General features: G+C 43.7%; 1 protein-coding gene across 4 annotated transcripts in view; it reads right to left on the bottom strand.

Moving 5' to 3' along the window:
- ACTR3B (actin related protein 3B) overlaps positions 1–20,777 on the bottom strand; it is a 74,561-nt gene that overhangs the window by 27,217 nt on the left and 26,567 nt on the right. For 3 of the 4 annotated variants that reach the window (XM_055421622.2, XM_055421626.2, XM_088834783.1), the window contains 2 exons: positions 12,871–12,995; positions 12,057–12,167 (listed from right to left, as the gene is read on the bottom strand). In XM_055421622.2, the coding sequence (XP_055277597.1) occupies positions 12,057–12,167; positions 12,871–12,995 (236 nt within the window). Of the gene's footprint in view, positions 1–12,056; positions 12,168–12,870; positions 12,996–19,914; positions 19,990–20,777 lie in introns of all 4 variants that reach the window. The other variant, XM_055421623.2, reaches the window with a different exon arrangement.

The following is a 20,777-nucleotide window of genomic DNA, read 5'->3' as shown; positions in this document are numbered from 1 at the left end:
ACCGTGACTTCAGACCCAAAGCCTCCAGAACTCTGAGAGGACACTGAGGGATTTGATCACGCTTAGTCTGCGCAGCCCCTTCATGGATCACAGGTCTGTCACGGCGAAGGGGCTTGCATAACTCAACGAAGTGATGACCATGCCCTGCAGGGCGGCCCGAGATAGATGAGTTACGGTGGAGAGTTCTGACAAAACGTGGTTCATTGGAAGAGAAAGTGGCAACCGACTCCAGTATTCCTGCCAGGAGAACCTCATGAATACTATGAAGAGGCAAAAAGATATGGCATTAAAAGATGGACCCCCCCCCCCAGGTCGAAAGGTGTCCAATATGCTACTGGGGAAGAGTGGAGAAATAGCTCCAGATACTCGGGCCACCTGATGAGAAGAGCCGACTCACTGGAAAAGACCATGATGCTGGGAAAGCTTGAGGGCAAGCAGAGAAGGGGACGACAGAGGATGAGTTGGTTGGATGGAATCACCGACTCGATGGACATGAGTTTAAGCAAACTCCAGGAGATAGGGAAGGACACGGAAGCCTGGCGAGCTGCAGTCCATGGGGTCGAAAACAATCAGACACGACTTAGCGACTAAACAACAACAAAAGGTCGAGCACACTAAAACACCCTTAAAGCACGGAAAGTACAGCCAGTCTCGGCCATCGTCACAGACACGCGAGTGCCACCGGGTCACTTACAGTGTCTTCAGGGCAGGAAGGTGCGGCCACACTGCCAACCAACTGTGCTGCAAAGACAAATCTTCCCTGATAGCTCAGCCGGTAAAGAATCTGCCTGCAATGCGGGAGACCTGGGTTCCATATCTGGGTTGGGAAGATCCCCTGGAGAAGGGAAAGGTTCCAGTATTCTGGCCTGGAGAATTCCATGGACTGTATAGTCCTTGGGGTGGCAAAGAGTCGGACACAACTGATTGACTGTCCTTGGAGTCGCAAAGAGTCGGACACAACTGATTTGACTTTCACTTTTCACTTTTAAACACATGAGAACCTGGCAGAATCTCATTCCTATGAAGCTTTCCTGAATTAACTATTAGGAGATAAGCTTTAGCCAAACAATAAAAATGCAGAAAGTACAGCCAATGACTCACAGTGAGCAATTAATCCATTTAAGATGTAGAAATAGATTTTTTTATAATTCTCTTTTCTGAGAATTATAGCTACAGAACAGAATGTAAACACTGTAAATTAAATCAGCAGAACCAGTATTGAGTTGAGAGGTACACATGGAAAGGAGGAAAGAATAAAAAGACACTGATACCCTTGTATCACGGAATCAAAAAACAATTGTTTTATGGACAGAGTATCACATACATTAGTATACATAACGTTATAGATGTAAATATTAGAATATTTAGTGGAAGTGTTAGTCGTGTCCAACTCTTTGCAACCCCATGGACTATAGCCAGGCTCCTCCACCTGTGGAATTCTCCAGGCAGGAATACTGGAGTGGGTAGCCATTCCCTTTTCCAGGGGATCTTCCTGACCCAGGGATCGAACCCCGGTCTCCTGTATTGCAGGTGATTCTTTACCCTCTGAGCCACCAGGGAAGCCCCGTGTTTAGTAACAATCAGTCCAAAGCAGGTGACAGAAGGAAGAGGAGTTAAGAAACTGTGGAAATGTAACAGCCTAGTCACGAAGCACAGGAGGAAGCAGTCACACCTACAAATACAAGGAAATATGCAAAAGTAGAGCTACGTTAAAAAATTTTTTTAAATGCTGAGTCTTGGGACCAAAAAAGGGAAATACCCGAAAAATCCAAATCTGGATTGTGGATGAGTTAGCAGCATCACATCAGTGTTGATTTTCTTGTTTTGATCATTACACTGTGGTTATGAAAGATGTTAAGATTAAGAGTATATGGAGGAAGGCGCTGGAGTATATGGAAGTCATCTGTAAAGATTTTTTTAAAACTTTCTCAAGTCTAACATTCTTTTAAAATATTTTAAACTGTACAAGTAAAACTAAAACAATTTTTAAAAATTACTGAATTATCAGGAAGAACTCACCCAATAGAAATCAAAGAGAAAAACGTGAGTATTCCAAACATGAATACACAAACAAAATACATCAAAACCAGACACCACAGCGTGCAGCAAAACAGCTGAGCCGAGGCCACACCAGCCCGGCTAAGAGAAGAGCTCTGTGGTCCACGCCCAGCCTTCAGTTCTCCTAAGTTTGGAAAGTGACTTCCCCTCTCTATGTACAATTAGCACTGACCTCACAGGAGGCTAAACCGAGGCAGCACCTGGCATGTGGTGAGTTAGTGTTACCAGAAGCATCAGCAAGCAGCAGTGAGAAACAGGCCTACCAGTGACACGGCCTCATGGCTGAGACCATGAGGCAAAGTCACGTTACCCTGTCCAGGCAAAAAAACAAAAAGCGCCTCAGAGCGGCACTGTTTCTAAGATAGGAAAAAACCTAACTGCCCATCACTAGGAACCGATGCAACAAATGACACCACGTCCATAAACACAACCTTCCGCACCAATTAAAAAGGATGGGCTCCATGGGCGCTGATACAAAACACTCTCGAATAAGCTGTTAAATGAACACTCCTAAATGTTCTTCTGTGTCAACAACTTCAAAAAAAAATAAAACAAGGTGTGCGGGGGAGAGGAATGGGAGCTGCATGAAGGGCAATGTCAGATTATGAGATGGGAACGTTCCAGAGACTTGTCACAGAACAGGGTGAACACAGGCAACAGCGATGGACTAAACACTAACAGACAGTTAAAGGGGTACATTTCACACAGTGCTTTTCATCACAATTGAGTCTAAAATAAAATTTAAAAACCAAGCTGTACAGCTGTGTATGTATCTCATTCAGTTCAGTTCAGTCACTCAGTCGTGTCCGACTCTCTGCGACCCCATGAATCACAGCACGCCAGGCCTCCCTGTCCATCACCAACTCCCGGAGTTCACTCAAACTCATGTCCACAGAGTCGGTGATGCCATCCAGCCATCTCATTCTCTGTTGTCCCCTTCTCCTCCCGCCCCCAACCTTTCACAGCATCAGTCTTTTCCAGTGAGTCAACTCATCGCATGAAGTGGCCAAAGTACTGGAGTTTCAGCTTCAGCATCAGTCCTTCCAATGAACACCCAGGATTGATCTCCTTTAGAATGGACTGGTTGGATCTCCTTGCAGTCCAAGGGACTCTCAAGAGTCTTCTCCAACACCACAGTTCAAAAGCATCAATTCTTCGGCACTCAGCTTTCTTCACAGTCCAACTCTCACATCCATACATGACCACGGGAAAAACCATAGCCTTGACTAGATGGACCTTGGTTGGGAAAGTAATGTCTCTGCTTTTCAATATGCTATCAAGGTTGGTCATAACTTTCCTTCCAAGGAGTAAGCGTCTTCTAATTTCATGGCTGCAATCAGCATCTGCAGTGATTATGGAGCCCAAAAAAATAAAATCTGACACTGTTTCCACTGTTTTTCCATCTATTTCCCATGAAGTGACGGGACCAGATGCCATGATCTTTGTTTTCTGAATGTTGAGCTTCAAGCCAACCTTTCACTCTCCTCTTTCACTTTCATCAAGAGGCTTTTGAGTTCCTCTTCACTTTCTGCCATAAGGGTAGTGTCATCTGCATATCTGAGGTTATTGATATTTCTCCCAGCAATCCTGATTCCAGCTTGTGCTTCTTCCAGCCCAGCGTTCCTCATGATGTACTCTGCATAGAAGTTAAATAAGCAAGGTGACAATATTCAGCCTTGACGTACTCCTTTTCCTATTTGGAACCAGTCTGTTGTTCCATGTCCAGTTCTGACTGTTGCTTCCTGACCTGCATACAGCTTTCTCAGTGATCAATGCAAAGAAATAGAGGAAAACAACAGAATAGGAAAAACAAGAGATCTCTTCAAGAAAATTAGAGATTCCAAGGGAACATTTCATGCAAAGGTTTCAACAGTACTGGCTACCAAATATCTCCTCAGAGTATGTCCTATCAACCTGAAAAACAAAGGGTGTTGGTGGGGTTAAATAACTGAATAAATACATGCAAATACTGAGTGGGGAGGGGCAGGGCACACAGCAGGTGCTGGGTAAATGTCAGCTATACTATCAATAATGTAACTCAAACCAGAAAAAATTATATATATTGACTAGAGATCCACAAAATCTTTTCTCACCTTGAAGAGGAATGCAAGCACCTCAATAAGTACACTTTATAAACAAAGCATTTAAACTAAGTAGAGGGGAAAAAAGGATCAATAGAAGTCAAAAGCTGCATGAAAAGTGTGCATGCTGAAAGGGAGTGTTTCTCATCTCCCGGTCAAGAGCTGCCTGTTTGGTCTGAAGCAAAAACTGAGCCTATGGAAGACGTTCCCAGCAAGAAAACAGATGAAGCCAGGCTCCTGGATTCTTCCTGGGTTTGAGTTCAGTGTCAACTGGTGCTCCAAATAAATCCCAGATGGATGCAAATTATGTGTCAATATCAAAGGAGAACAGGCTTACTACATAAAAATTCACAGGTATAGATGTTCAAAAACATAATGTGCAAAGGGGGAAAAATGATAAAAACAAGTATGTGCTCCTGACAGAAGGCTGCTACCTATTATAGGTAAGAGTTCACATATAAACAGAATATGATACATACAACAAGAAGATTTATCAGCCCTAAAAAGGATGGAAATTCTGAAACACTACACTGTGACTGAACCCTGAAGACATTATACTACGTGAAGCAAGCCAGTCACGAAAGGACAGATACTGTCCAAGTCTGCTTGTATGAGGGCCTGGGACAGCTGCAGTCACAGAGACACAAAGTAGGACTGGGGGGAGCAGGGGGAGGGAACAGGGGGGAGTTATTCTTTAACGGGGTCAGAGTGCCAGTCTGGAAGACGAACAAGTCCTGGAGGTGGACGGTGGTAACAGCCGCACAACAATGTGAATGTATTCCGTCCACCAAAACGGATGTTCAAAAATGGTTAAAATGGTAAATTTTACGGTATGTACATTTTATCACAAAAGAAACTTGTTCAGTCTATCAGTCATATCCGAATCTTTGTGACTCCATGAACTGCAGCAAGTCAGGCTTCCCTGTCCATCACCAACTCCTGGAGCTTAGTCTAACTCATGGCCACTGAGTCGGTGATGCCATCCAACCACCTCATCCTCTGTTGTCCCCTTCTCCTCCTGCCTTCAATCTTTCCCAGCATCAGTCTTTTCCAATGAGTTGCATCAGGTGCCCAAAGTATTGGAGTTTCAGCTTCAGCATCAGTCCCTCCAATGAATGATCAGGGTTGATTTCCTCTAGGATGGACTGGTTGGTTCTCCTTGCATTTCAAGGGACTCTCAAGAGTCTTCTCCAACACTACAGTTCAGAAGCACCAATTCTTCGGTGTTCAGCCTTCTTTATGTTCCCCCTCTCACATCTGTACATGACTACTGGAAAAACCACAGCTTTGATTAGATGGACCTTTGTCAGCAAAATGACGTCTCTGCTTTTTAATATGCTCTCTAGGTTTGTCACCAGAGAAGGCAATGGCAAGCCACTCCAGTACTCTTGCCTAGAAAATCCCATGGATGGAGGAGCCTGGTAGGCTGCAGTCCATGGGGTCACTAAGGGTCGGACACGACTGAGCGACTTCACTTTCACTTTTCACTTTCACACATTGGAGAGGGAAATGGCAACCCACTCCAGTGTTCTTGTCTGGAGAATCCCAGGGACAGGCGAGCCTGGTGGGCTTCCGTCTATGGGGTCGCACAGAGTCGGACACGACTGAAGTGACTTAGCAGCAGTAGCAGCAGCAGGTTTGTCACAGCTTTCCTTCCAAGGAGCAAGCGTCTTTTAATTTCATGGCTGCAGTCACCATCCGCAGTGACTGTGGAACCCAAGAAATAAAATCTGCTACTGTTTCCACTTCTTCCCCATTTATTCATCATGAAGTAACAGGACCAGATCCCTGGTGGTTCAGACAGGAAAGAATCGCCTGCAGTGCAGGAGACCCAGGTTTTAACCCCTGGGTTGAGTACATACCCGGAGAAGGGAATGGCTACCCACTCCGTACTCTCTTGCCTGGAGAATCGCACGGATGGAGGAGCCTGGTGGGCTGGTACATGGGGTCACAAAGAGTTGGACGTGACTGAGTGACTAACACATTAAAAAAAAAAACTTTTAGGTTAAAAAAAAAATTTCATAGAAATCACAGCAACAGGAAAAGCAATATAACACTGATATGGAAAACACAGCCCAGGACGCGAACAGGCGATTCACAGAGAGGACGGACAACCAACATACGGAGAGGCTTAAGGCCCAAGTTACTAAAAATGCAGATTAATGCCAAATAATAAAAAAAATCAATCCAATCCTGACAAGAGTTCAAATAATGTGGTCTCCTGTACACTGAAGATTTCAATATGAAATGGTACGCTAAAGATTCAAAGTTATTAATACTTCTGGACCCCAAAATCATATTAATACATAACTTTTAAATTTTTACTAAAGTGTTCTAAATATAGAAAAAACTATGCAAAGATTACTTCATATTCAGTTCAGTTCAGTTCAGTTCAGTCGCTCAGTCGTGTCCGACTCTCTGCAACCCCATGAATCACAGCACGCCAGGCCTCCCTGTCCATCACCAACTCCCGGAGTTCACTCAAACTCATGTCCACAGAGTCGGTGATGCCATCCAGCCATCTCATTCTCTGTCGTCCCCTTCTCCTCCCGCCCCCAGCCTTTCCCAGCATCAGTCTTTTCCAGTGAGTCAACTCGTCGCATGAGGTGGCCAAAGTATTGCAGTTTCAGCTTTAGCATCAGTCCTTCCAATCAACACCCAGGATTGATCTCCTTTAGAATGGACTGCTTGGATCTCCTTGCAGTACAAGGGACTCTCAAGAGTGTGAGTTTGACTGTGTGGATCACAAGAAACTGTGGAAAATTCTGAAAGAGATGGGAATACCAGACCACCTGACCTGCCTCTTGAGAAACCTGTATGTAGGTCAGGAAGCAACAGTCAGAACTGTACATGGAACAACAGACTGGTTCCAAATAGGAAAAGGAGTACGTCAAGGCTGTATATTGTCACCCTGCTTATTTAACTTATATGCAGAGTACATCATGAGGAACGCTGGGCTGGAAGAAGCACAAGCTGGAAACAAGATTGCTGGGAGAAATATCAATAACCTCAGATATGCAGATGACACCACCCTTATGGCAGAAAGTGAAGAGTAACTAAAAGGCCTTTTGATGAAAGTGAAAGAGGAGAGTGAAAAGGTTGGCTTGAAGCTCAACATTCAGAAAACGAAGATCATGGCATCTGGTCCCATCAACTTCATGGGAAATAGATGGAAAAACAGTGGAAACAGTGTCAGATTTTATTTTTTTGGGCTCCAAAATCACCGCAGATGCTGATTGCAGCCATGAAATTAGAAGACGCTTACTCCTTGGAAGTAAAGTTATGACCAACCTTGATAGTATATTGAAAAGCAGAGACATTACTTTGCCAACAAAGGTCCGTCTGGTCAAGGCTATGGTTTTTCCAGTGGTCATGTATGGATGTGAGAGTTGGACTGTGAAGAAAGCTGAGTGCCGAAGAATTGATGCTTTTGAACTGTGGTGTTGGAGAAGACTCTTGAGAGTCCCTTGTACTTCATATTACGTCTTATAAAACCAAGAAATTGGAAGTAAACATCTAAAAATAGTGGAAGTGCTAAACAGACAGGAAATATTCACTGGATAGAGGGTCATATTGACACTAAAATGAGGATTAGGAAAACCTCCCCCCTCATGGGGGAGAGGGATGGAAAACACAATATTGATTCAAAAACATATAAAAACACAGTGAAAAGATTAAATGAAGATCAGCTAAATATTAAAATGTATGTTAATGGCACAGGGGTGTGAAAAGTCCCACAGATATCTTCCAAATTTTCTAATTCACACTTACAGCCCTATACTAAAAAATCTTTACAAGTGTTGTGAAATCTGGGGTTACAGCTTGTGTGCAAAGTTCCACAGAAACGCCCAGTACAGCTGTCTGATGTCTTTATCCAGATGGAGAGACTCACAGAGGCAGGGCTGCAAGCAGAGACGGGGAAGTGGCCTGCTGGCTCCCAGCGCAGGTGACCTTGCCACACCCGGCCAGAGTGTTAAGACGCTGAATGGGATCTTGTCTTGCCACTGTCTTCATGCACACAGTCACATCATTACAGCAGGCAATGCAAGTTCCCTACCCAGCACCTAGTCTCCCTTCTGCTTTAATAACAGATCACTGATCAATCATGGGCCCAAAGGAAAAGCATTTTCCAGACTTCCTTCTGGACAGGAATGGCTAAGTGAGTAAGTTCTGGCCAACAAAAATCTAAAGCTGGTGGATGTGGCTTCTAGGAGAGCTCCTTACAAGGCTGAAGGGAGACTCAAGTAGGAGACTCCCTTCTGCTGCTCTTAACACCTTCCTGGAATGCAGAGGTGATGACTGGAGCTGCAGCTGTCAATCTGTGATCATAAGGTAACCTTCGAATGGAAGCCATGTGCTAAACAGATCTCTAATGACACAAGGATGCGGCCCTGCTTACTACAAATGTATTTAAGAAAAACAGAACCCTTAAGTTGCTTAAACCACTGCATTTTACACTTTAATTACTTGCTACCAAACAATTCACCATCTGGGAAGAATTTACCTTAAAATCTGTATACTTCCATTTAAGGGAATGTTTTCAATATAATTAGGTTCTCCTGGTTCCCAAATTAAGTTCAGCATTATTAAGGGCAAATTCTCATGGGTTCTGAGAACCATAATCATAAATCCATTTTTTCTCAATCCTGCATTTCCTTATTGTTTACCACTCATAACTGTTCCTTTAGGACACCAATCGAAATGAAGCTTTCCCAAACCATTATTTATTATGAGCTCTAAACTGGAGATATCAAATTCTTATTTTTTTTAATACTGAAACATGATTAAAATGTCACATGAACACAAGTTACACACACATTTTTACTCATTAATAATGGTGACACAGCATCTGGCATTAATTCGAAATGAATGAATTAATCAGTACCAGAAAAAGCAATCCACATTTCTGGATGAAGACAGCAAACTGAACACATGGGCCTAATATTGCTCCACCCCCAAGACTCTCTGTAACTGCAGTGAAGGAACCTTTTTAAAAGTATAAACCCTCAGGGCAGGGAGGACAGGAGGGGAGATGACAAGGCGCTGGAAGGTGGAAAGCAAGTGGTCCGGGTGGGACTGCGCGAGCCCGGGGCAGTCCACCTCTGCTCCGGCCGGGGACCACCACGCTGGACAGAGTGGGTCCACGTCACTCTCAAGAATCAGGAAGGGAATCACCACGGAGAGTCTGGACACACACAGTCAGGGGCAGCGTGAGGGACGCTGGAGAGTTGGCACGGCATCGCTTCCGGGAGCGTCTGTGAGGTGTCTCAGGGAGAGATGAGCAGTCAGGACCGAGCAGAGACACGCCCTCACCCACATGGGCGGGCATCACCTGGGCCACCAAGGACCCCATGGCAGAAACACACGCAAGAAGGGCGGTTCTCTCTGAGCCGGCACATCCATCTTTCCTGCTGCTCCTGGTTCTCGGGCATTCACGCTGCCTGCTCCTCCTCCTTGACTCATATTCAAAAAGTCCGCAAATCTATCCAACGAGACAACTCAATTCCCACTCAAGAGCACCCCAAGGTGTTGTAACACACGCGATTCTGTTTTGAGCTCTGGAAAAATCAGTGTTGGAAGAAAAGGGCAGGACTCCCATTTGCTATCTGCTCAATCCACATGACCGAGAGGAGTTGAGTCTCTGAAACATCTTGAAAAACATGAGCCATGATGATCATTCTCAAGCTGTCGAGGCATCTGGTCACCGCAGCCAGAAAGAACAATTTGGGGGGCAACTGAGGACCTTTAATTTATCCCAAGAAGCCCTCATCTGATGCCAGAGTTTCGTAAATGTCTTCAGTGACTTTCAGACTTGACCATACATCTCTCTACGCCAGCTGCACCCCCCGGAACATCCCCCATTAACAGAGGACTGCGGGCATGGACCTGAAAGACATGTACCTTCGCGTTACCTCCTCAGTCACGCTGTGCGATGAACTGACCTGGAAAGCCCAAAGTACAATACGTGGAACACAGTATTTTCTGACCTTTAATAAACTGGATTATGTTTGAGGGTTCATTGTAAGTACTCATTTTTGGCCAATGAACTTTTCCACATTCATATGAAACACACACCATTTCTTTCAAGAACGTGGTTTATCCTGTGCGTGTGTGTGTGCTCAGTCGTGTCCGACTCTTTGTGAACCCACAGACCGTAGCCCACCAGGCTCCTCTGTCCATGGCATTTCCCAGGCAAGAATACTGGAGTGGGTTGCCAGGTTGCCATTTTCTTCTCCGGGGGATCCTGACTCTGGGATCGACTTCACGTGTCCTGTGTCTCCTCATTGGCGGGCTGGTTCTTTACCACTAGTGCTTCCCAGGGTAACGCAGGCTCAAGCAGAAAAAAAAATCTCAGAGGAAATGTTTCCTGCGGACTGTGTCCTAGCGGTGTGCATCTGCCCCACAGGCTGAGAGCAGGCATCCCGAGTGGAGGAAGAAGAACGCTCCGGCAGGGAAGCTGGGGCAGACAGAAGGAAGCTGCCAGGCAGCACCTCCCCTAAAGTCCTGTCCAGCAGGCAGGAAGCTACGTGATGTGCAAGAGAAGGGGACACGCCAAATGTGACAGGTGGGAATCTGTGGTTTGCTCTGGCTGCAAAGATAAAAAGCCGCTCAGACACACCGTCAGCTTCCTGGCTCCAACTGTTTTACATAAACCACCGTAGATGCACAGGAGAGAAAATACACATGGCCAGTAAAACACGGTACTCACCCTCAACAATTCCTAGTTGTGATGACATAGCCAGAAAAAAAGACCAGAGCACCTTCAAGGACTTGCTCGAATAGATATGAAATATACAGATTCCATCAACTACCGTAATAGTCGCTGCAGTTAACATACTTTAAGTCAGATAATTCTAAAGAACACTCCATATTTAACATTAGAGAGAACTACATAATTGGACCAGGGACCGTTTGACAATGTACTTGCATGGAAAAAATCCAAAGCTAAATTATGTAGGTTTTAATGTGCAACTTATGTTGCGTGCAATTGCTCTCCATAATGCAAGTGTTTTCTATGTGCAATTAATTTTAACTTAAAAAGAACATTTCATGGAAGGGAACATGTGATGTTGAGAACAACTGGGAAAGATTCCATAACGAGAGATTTCTTTGCATTTCTCTGTCACGTTTTACCTTGCTTGAACAAGATCAATTAAGTACCACACTACCAGGGCCCACAGCTCAGCTCAATTTTATTTCAGAGTGAGATTTAAATCCTGGCACAGTAACGTCTTGACTCAGTTTCCTCCACTATAAGAAGCAAAATCACAGTCGTATGCTTACTTCAGAAGGACATCTGAGTACACAGCTGGCTTCCCACCCAAATCCATTCCTCCCCCATTTCTGGTGCCACTGGAGGCCCATTTACATACCTGCCCTCCTGGGGCCAGGTGATCTGACGTGGTCCCCTCATCAGCCCCAGGGAGAATCTTGGTTAACCCACACCTGTGAAGGTCACTGCACTCCCCTTGCAAGGGACCAGGTTATGCATGGATGGATGGCGCAAATCTATCAGGAAGGTTTCAGGGAAGGGATTCTTAATTCTTAGGAAGCACTTCTACGTCTGAAAGTCAACACACCAGGAGGTGGTACAGGAACTTGGGCTGCTGTCCCAGCCTGAAAGGAACCAACACAAGAGGCCAAACTACTGCCTTAGGCTGGTCGTCGCCTCCTGTCTCTGAGCTGCTAAAATAACCAGTTCTGGAGCGGCCTGAATCTGGCCTTTCCATTTTGTGAGACAATAAGCCCCTTTTGGTTCTAGACATTTTTGCTGAGCCTTCTGTCATTTACCCAAAAAGTACCCCGATTCATATGAACAGGAATTTAAAGCTCCCCAGGGAAGAAAGAAACTTGGGCTTAAAATCTAAGCAATGTGGAATTTACAGGGATATATTCTTCTCAGTTCCAGTCACTCACCATTAAAAAATAATGATCTTCAGGTTCAGCTCGAAGATATTTAAAAATCACTTGTTCCATGAACCTTTCCATCAGATCCCAGTCTTCAATTATTCCATGTCTTATTGGCCACTAAAGCAAGAGAAACCAAACCATGTCAAGCTCCAGTTCATAGTAGTAAGAGCAACAGTTTAACAACGGCACTGGCCCAGGAGAGATGGAAGAGACCCAGTTATTAGAGAAAATAGGGCCTTTGCATGGAGAGAATGTTAACTTACATAAGGAAGTAACAGGCATTTTACCAGAAAGATTGTATTAGATTATTGCTTATATTCTACTCCAGCCATTTTTAGCACAGAGAATCGTCTTAACAACGGGATAGGTAACAGATGGGAAAGTGCAGCTAACCTACCACACCATTTGATCTGTGGAGTCTGTAGGGTTTTTTTTAGAACAAATGTCTAGTAAAATAATTTTAGTGCTTCTTTTTCAACTGATCAATCTACAGCTTTCCACATCTGGCCGGGTATTTAGTCCACCTGCAAGAGCCCATGGGGGCAGACCTTGCTTCCCACGTGGTCCAGCATCCCGGGTCAGTTCTGCACCCGAGGGCTGTATGAGTTCACCTGCCCGCCCACATCAAAAACACTAGAGTCAAACTAACAACAACAAAAACCTCTTTTCCAACAGAAGAATAAAATGCACTCCAGCGCTCATGGGTACCATCTCCACACAAAGCACCCCTTTGCATCGCCTGTCCTGCTGCCCTTTCCTGGCTCTGCTCTCACAGAGGGGTTTACTCTGGTGGGGTCTGTACACTCACAGAGGGGTTTACCTTGGTGGCGTATGTGGGTTTATCTATGGCTTCATCCCCGATGAAGAAGTCCAGGTCGTCAACTCCCCTCAGTACCCTCCTCTGGGCTTGGTCGACCACCTTTGCTGACTCTCTGATGGCGATACCTGCAGGAAAACAGCAGAAAGCGTCCATCACCACACACTCCAACAATCAAGAAAGGGTAACATAACCCCTATGCATGCATAAGTAAACTTTCAGCGTTAGGGTTTTATTTGGGGTCAAGCGTGCTCACAGAAAAGACTATTATCGAGGAGCACAGAAAGTAACACAGAAACGAGCTGCCATGTCCCAGGGTCATTTTCGGCACAAAGGGGCTGAGCTGGTCCACTTTCAAAGCTCACAAACGCGGTATCACTAAATTGCTTAGTTTCATCCGAAAAAAATCCCTCAAGATAGTAAAGGAAATGCCCATGGAATATCAAATAGGTGCAAAAATTTAAAATACAGAAAGAGACAAAATTTAAAATATTTTAAAGAGTAAACTGAAAAATGACTATATGCTCTCAAGTCATATTCATAAAGCTCTATGTCAGATTTAAAATACATTTTTAGTATTGTTAGAAAAAACCTGATTTCTCATTACAAGAAAAACCAAGAATTTGCTAATATCTGACAAAAGAAAAGTATAATCATCAAACAACTGTATTATATAAAAATATTAATGACTTTTTGGAAAAATTTTAATAAGAGCTTAACCTTGATATTTAGAGATATACTTAATAGTAAATAATCATATAAAACTTAACTCCAGAATTTAACATCTAATGTGGAAAGCCTCATTCAATTTTCCATTTCAATTCCTAGATCCTGTTACATTCTGAATTCCTATAAACTCCTCTTCATCAGCTTTATTCCAAAACAAATTAGTAAACACGTACAGCTATTTTTAAAAGTAGATTATCTGAAATCCCCAATTTATTTACAAATAAAGACCAGCAACAAAGCTATGGGAGTGAATTTTAATCCTTTTCCTCAGAAAGGCATCTTCAAGTACAGCCTCAAAAGCAGAAAAAAAAGAAGACAGACGTTACTGTGCCCGCCTCCTTCTCTCACTCCAACCCACTGCCATGTTGAGCCTCGAGGCTTTCAAGTTATGAACGGTTGCACACATCTGAAGGGCCAGAATTTCCTGCAGGACACGCTGGGGACTGAACTAGAGAAGGCATTTGGGTGAGAAGCAGTGAGCCCGTCGGGGCCACAAGGCTGAGCAAAGGGCCAGAAGAGTGCAGAGGGCCAACACTTGCAAAGGCACCTGCAGAAACACACAGCCCACCTGTGAACACCAAGCACACCACAACACGGCACACGGACACACAATTATCCAGGCACCGGTGGCATTTCAAAGGGCCCTGGCGAGAGCCCTGCCGGAGACCTCAGAGCTCCTGACAGCGCAGCAGTGCTGGCAACAAACTTAACCAAGCCTGAACTTGGAATTCCACTGCCAAGTCAGCATCAAAGACTTCAGACATTCAAAGGCAGAAAGATTCTTCAATTCTTGACACCATGGGCAATACATCTAACCAAAAGAAAAATCACCACCTTAAAGAAAAACATGCTAAATTTAGTGAGAATGAAGCCACTGCACTCAAAAATTTACAGAACAACAAAGTCAGTCTTATCCCTCCCAAAAGCTACACACAAGTACTCTGACCCCAAATTACAAATCTTGAGAAACCGATATGCAGATCAGGAAGCAAGTTAGAACTGGACATGGAATAACAGACTGGTTCCAAATAGGAAAAGGAGTACATCAGGCTGTATATTGTTACCGTACTTATTTAACTTATATGCAGAGTACATCATGAGAACGCTGGGCTGGAAGAAGCACAAGCTGGAATCAAGATTGCCGGGAGAAATATCAATAACCTCAGATATGCAGATGACACCACCCTTATGGCAGAAAGTGAAGAGGAACTCAAAAGCCTCTTGATGAAAGTGAAAGAGGAGACTGAAAAAGTTGGCTTAAAGCTCAACATTCAGAAAACTAATATCATGGCATCTGGTTCCAACACTTCATGGGAAATAGATGGGGAAACAGTGGAAACAGTGTCAGACTTTTATTTTTTGGGGCTCCAAAATCACTGCAGATGCTGATTGCAGCCATGAAATTAAAAGACACTTACTCCTTGGAAGGAAAGTTATGACCAACCTAGACAGCATATTAAAAAGCAGAGACATTCCTTTGCCAACAAAGGTCTAGTCAAGGCTATGGTTTTTCCTGTGGTCATGTATGGATGTGAGAGTTGGACTGTGAAGAAAGCTGATCGCTGAAGAATTGATGCTTTTGAACTGTGGTGCTGGAGAAGACTCTTGAGAGTCCCTTGGACTGCAAGAAGGTCCAACCAGTCCATTCTAAAGGAGATCAATCCTGGGTGTTCACTGGAAGGACTGATGCTAAAGCTGAAACTCCAATACTTTGGCCACCTCATGCAACGAGTTGACTCACTGGAAAAGACTCTGATGCTGGGAAGGATTGGGGGCAGGAGGAGAAGGGGACGACAGAGAATGAGATGGCTGGATGGCATCACCGACTCGATGGACATGAGTTTGAGTGAACTCCGGGAGTTGGTGATGGACAGGGAGGCCTGGCGTGCTGTTATTCATGGGGTCGCGGAGTCGGACATGACTGAGCGACTGAACTGAACTGAACTGAGCAACAACAAAACCATAAAGTGTGCTTCTTTTAACTTATACAGAAGTCACGAGAGTGGAAAGGTGGGTACACAGAGTTTATATTCAAAATCTTTTGTTCATCCCCATGCAAAGCAACACGTGGTCCAAACAGCCCTTGTGAACATGATGGAGAAAGGCGTCTGGAAGAGCAGCTATCAGTGAGAGCCTCCGAGTGTTCTTGGAGTATACAGACGTGACTCATCGCAGAACACAGACCTAAGGAACCCACAGCTTTCTCCAGCGCACTGAAGCTCACACAGGACCCTGACTCAGGTGTCAACAGAGAGACAGGAAGCGCGCGGAGAACACTGAGATGGTAGGACAACACACGTAACAGACAACAGGATCAACACCTAGACACCCCAGCTGGTCACACGGGTGCGGCGTCTCCACGCAACCAAATACCATGGGGCTGTGAAGAAGAACCAAACAGTCCTCCATGTGTTAATCCACGAGGTTCACTGAGATGGAGGACCATGAGGGAGAAAAGAAAGAGCAAGGTCCAAAACGGCGTCTGTGGAATGCCACCACTTGGCTACAAACACGTCTGTGAATATTAATATTTGCTGGTACATGGAGGGTTAACTTGGAAAGGAAGCACAAGAAACCAGAATCATTAGCTGCCCATCTAAGAGGGCAATGGGCAAGAGACAGCGAATTTTCGCTGGACATTTTTAACACCATTTAATGTGTATGTCACATGACTGTACTGCCTATCCAGTCCAGTTCAGTTCAGTCACTCAGTCATGTCCAACTCTTTGCGACCCCATGGACTGCAGCACGCCAGGCCTCCCTGTTCATCACCAACTCCTGGAGCTTGCTTAAACTCATGTCCATTGAGTCGGTAATGCCATCCATCCATCTCATCCTCTGTCATCCCCTTTTCCTCCCGCCCTCAACCTTTCCCAGCATCGGGATCTTTTAAAATGAGACAGTTCTTTACATCAGGTGGCCAAAGTATTGGCGTTTCAGCTTCAGCATCAGTCCTTCCGATGAGTATTCAGGACTGATTTCCTTTAGGATTGACTGGCTTGATCTCCTTGCAGTCCAAGGGACTCTCAAGACTCTTCTCCAACACCACAGTTCAAAAGTATCCAAAGTTCATTAAACTTGGAGTTCTGCTTCTGGAAAGATGGAATAAACACACTTTTCCCTACTCCTCTCTCTAAGCACTGCTGGAATGACTGGACTTTATGTTTGAAAGAAATATAAAAATGCTGAGGGGTGAAGCGGCAGACTGGCTGGGGACCCCAGGATCAAGACAGGGGTGAGTTCCTGGGTCTCCTTTGTCCCACAGACACACTGGCTGCCAGAGAAGCCAACAACCCAGAAACAGCAATGGGAGCAGACAAAACTGGTCCCCAAAAGCCTGCTATCTTGAGCCAAAGAAAATGAGAAGGGCAGTGGAAACATACCACTCCCTGACTCCAGTCAAACACAACAGAAAAACAAACCCCCACATACAGTGTAGACACCACACGGGAGGCAGGATTCACCCCACCCCTCCGGCTCACACTGGGGCTCCATCAGAGAAGGCCCAGTGGAAGTCAGCACTGCCCCCAGTGCATGGCACCTGCAGAGGCCTAGAGGGGGTGGTGCCAAACTCCTGCCCTCATTCAGCAGTAGCATGCAACCCCTCCCCCAATGACTGTCAACAAAGGCCAAGAGGAAAACCTGAACTTGAACCCAAACTAGCATTAACAAGGGGATCCCCCTTTTCCTGCTTGAAGCAACACCAGAAATGACCTGCTAAAAGCATAACCAAAATGTCCAGGTTTAAAAAAAAAAAAAAAATTCTCACCATCCAGGAACCAGGAATATCTCAAATGAAAAAAGAAAAGGTGGCCCATAATGCCAATACTGAGATGACACAGATAACAGAATTAGCAAACAAGATTTTAGGAGCCATCACAGAACGCTTCAGTGAGCAACTACAAACACACCTGAAAGAAATGAAGAAGAAAAGACAGTCACGGCAAAGACAGAAGAGGTAAAGACAAAACCACACGGAGATTTTTAGAGCCGAAACACACAATACCTGAAATAAAACCTCAACACTGGGCCAGAAGAAGAAAAGGACGGGGAACAAACCAATGAACTTGAAGACATAACAACAGAAATTGCCCAATCGGAACAACGGAGAGAAAACACAAAGAAAAACAAATGAACAGGGCCTTCAGGACGTGTGGGCTGGACAAAGGCAGATGTAACATTCATATACCCCGAGTACCCCGAGTCCCAGACAACACGAAAGGGAGGAGTGCTGAAAAAGTATCCAAAGAAATGATCATTAAAAATCTGTCAAATCTGACCCAAAAAAAAAGGACCCTAAAGAAACCTACAGACTCAAGGCTGAGTAAACTCCAAAGAGAATAAACCCAAAGAAATCCACACCAAGAAACATTATAGTCAAACATCTAAAAACTAAAGACCAAACAGAAAATTCTGAAGACCTCCAGCAAATCTGCCATCAGAAATCAGGGAGCCCAAAAGGAAACAGCATATTTCTAAATGCTGAGAGAAATGTCTGCTAAGAATTCTATATTCAGCAAAAATCTCCTTCAAAAATGAAGAACAAGTCAAGACATTCTCAGATGAACAAAAACTAACAGAATCCGTCACCAACAAATCTACTCTAACAGAATGGCTAAAGAAAGGTCTCACATGGAGGAGAAATGATAAAAGAAGGAATTCTGGGACACTGGGAAGGAAGGAAGAATGATGAAAAGAGCGGAAACGGGCATTGACGATTACCTTCCTTCTCCTTTGTTTGGCAGCTGAAGCAGAAATTGTTAATGCTGATGTGCTTCTCAATGCAAAATCTTAATTATAACAGAAAGTAGGGGAGGGTAAGGAGACCTATCTTTATAGCAGATAAGGTTTCTACATGTCACGAAAACTAGTAAACGTTAACACAAGCAGACTAAGGTGGTGGTTTCGTCGCTAAGTTGTGCCCGACTCTTGCGATCCTGTGGACTGCAGCCTATCAGGCTCCTCCATCCAAGGAATTCTCCAGGCAAGAATACTGGAGTGGGTTGCCATTTCCTCTTCCAGGGGACCTTCCCAACCCAGAGATCGAACTTGGGTCTCCTGCACTGCAGGCAGATGATTTACCAACTGAGCTATGACGGAAGGCCATACAAGGGGTAGAGCAACCACTTAAAAAAAAAACACAAAAAGAAGCACTTGAAAACATCCCAGATAAGTCAAAATGATATTCTAAGACACACTCAAAATAATCCACACAAAGTTAGGTAAAACAAAACAAAGAAATGAAAAACAGAAAGAACAAAACAGAAAAAGCACTAATCAATAATCACAATAAATGTAAGTGGTCTTTTCTTATTTGGTTGCACTGCACAGCTTGTGGGATCCTAGTTCCCTGACCAGCGATCAAACCCAGGCCCTTGGTGGTGACAGCATGGAGTCCTAACCACTGGACCTCCAGGGAATTCATATAAATGTAAGTTGTTTAAACACACCAGATAAAAGATAGATACAGGTCCAGTGGATTAAAAAAAAAAAAAAAAAAGACTTGAGCTCTACACTGTCTACAACTCTCTTCGATCATAATAATATACAGGTATACCAGGTTTTATTGCACTTTGCTTTGTTTAGTTTTTCACCAGCTGAAGGTTCTGGGCAGCCCTGAGTCCAGCGAGTCTACTAGCGCCACTTTTCCAACCAAACTTCCTCACTTCATGTCTCTGTGTCACATTTTGGTGATTCTCACAGTATTTCAAACTTTGCTACAGCAGTTGACAGACAACAGTAATTTTTAAAAATAAAAATATTCAGTGTATTTCCCAAAAGAACGTCATATAGTTTACTAAACCTTCAAAGGATAATTCTTAACTTACATAAACGGTTCCAAAGGACAGAGAGAAAGCTAACAAACTCATTTTATAAAGCCAGTATAATTTTGATATACAAACTAGACAAAACTAGTACCAAAAAGGAAAATTATAGCCTAATCTCACTTTCGAACACTGATACAAAAATCCCGAATAAATATTTGCAGATACAATTCATGTACTTGATATTTCATAACTATCTAGGGTTTATTTCAAGAATGATAAAACACTGCTCAACACTTAAAAATATATCGATACAATACATCATATTAGGAACTTAAATGTCAAAACCACATAATCGTCTCAACAGATACACAAAAAGTCTCAAGGTCAACAACCATTCTTTTTTTTTTTTTTTTAATTTTAAAAACCACTTTAGTAAACTAGGAATACAAGGATACTGTATTAACCTGAAAAGGCATTTCCACGAAAGCCTACAGCAATCGCTCATGAAACACCAAAACCATTCTTTTTAAATTCAAAAAGACAAAAGTACCTGCCATCCTCAGTTCTATTCACTGACAGGAGTTCGAGCCAGTGCAGCCAGATCAACAACAAAAAAAATGAAGTACTAGGATTGGAAGAGACAAAATAACCATTATTTGCAGTTAATACAATAGCTTGCATAGAAAACTTAAAAAGAACCTGCAGGCATCAGAACAAATAAGACAGGACAGCAAGATTGTCGGATTAAAAAAACGACTTAAAAGATCCAGCAGCATTCCTACTATGCTGACAATAATTAGAAATTTTAATTTCAAAAAACATTCATAATGAAAACATAAAGAAAGGTACCTAAAAATAAATGTAGCAAAAGCTATGTATGGGCTTTTTAATGAATACTGAAAAACACAGGAGACAGAAATAAACAATAAAATACATATACCATATTCATGGATAGGAAAATTCAATGCATTGAGATACCAAGTTTTCCCCCAAATTAATCTACAAATTTAATGTGTCTCTAGTCAAAATCCCATCATAATTTTTCATGGACTTAAACTGATTCTAAAATTTATTGATAAAAAGTAAAGTGAAAGTTGCTCAGTCGTGTCAGACCGACTCTTTGCGACCCCTTGGACTACACAGTCCATAGAATTCTCCAGGCCAGAATACTGGAGCGGGTAGCCTTTCCCTTCTCCAGGGGATCTTCCCAAACCAGGAACTGAACCCAGGTCTCCCGCACTGCAGGCAAATTCTCTACCAGCTGAGCCACCAGGGAAGCCTGATAAAGAGTAAGGGTCTAAGAACAGCCGAGGCCATTTAAGACAGAAAAAGGAGGAAGAACCAGACCTACCAGATATAAAGAGACAGGCCAAAGTAACAGTATTCAGAACAATTTGTGAATGAACTTGGAAC

The sequence above is a fragment of the Moschus berezovskii genome, chromosome 3, assembly GCF_049115385.1.
Source record: "Moschus berezovskii isolate FMDL1 chromosome 3, NW_MosBer_1.0, whole genome shotgun sequence".
Classification (NCBI taxonomy): domain Eukaryota; kingdom Metazoa; phylum Chordata; class Mammalia; order Artiodactyla; family Moschidae; genus Moschus; species Moschus berezovskii.
The sequence above is the reverse complement of the archived record's forward strand: the minus strand, read 5'-3'. Positions and strand labels throughout refer to the sequence as shown.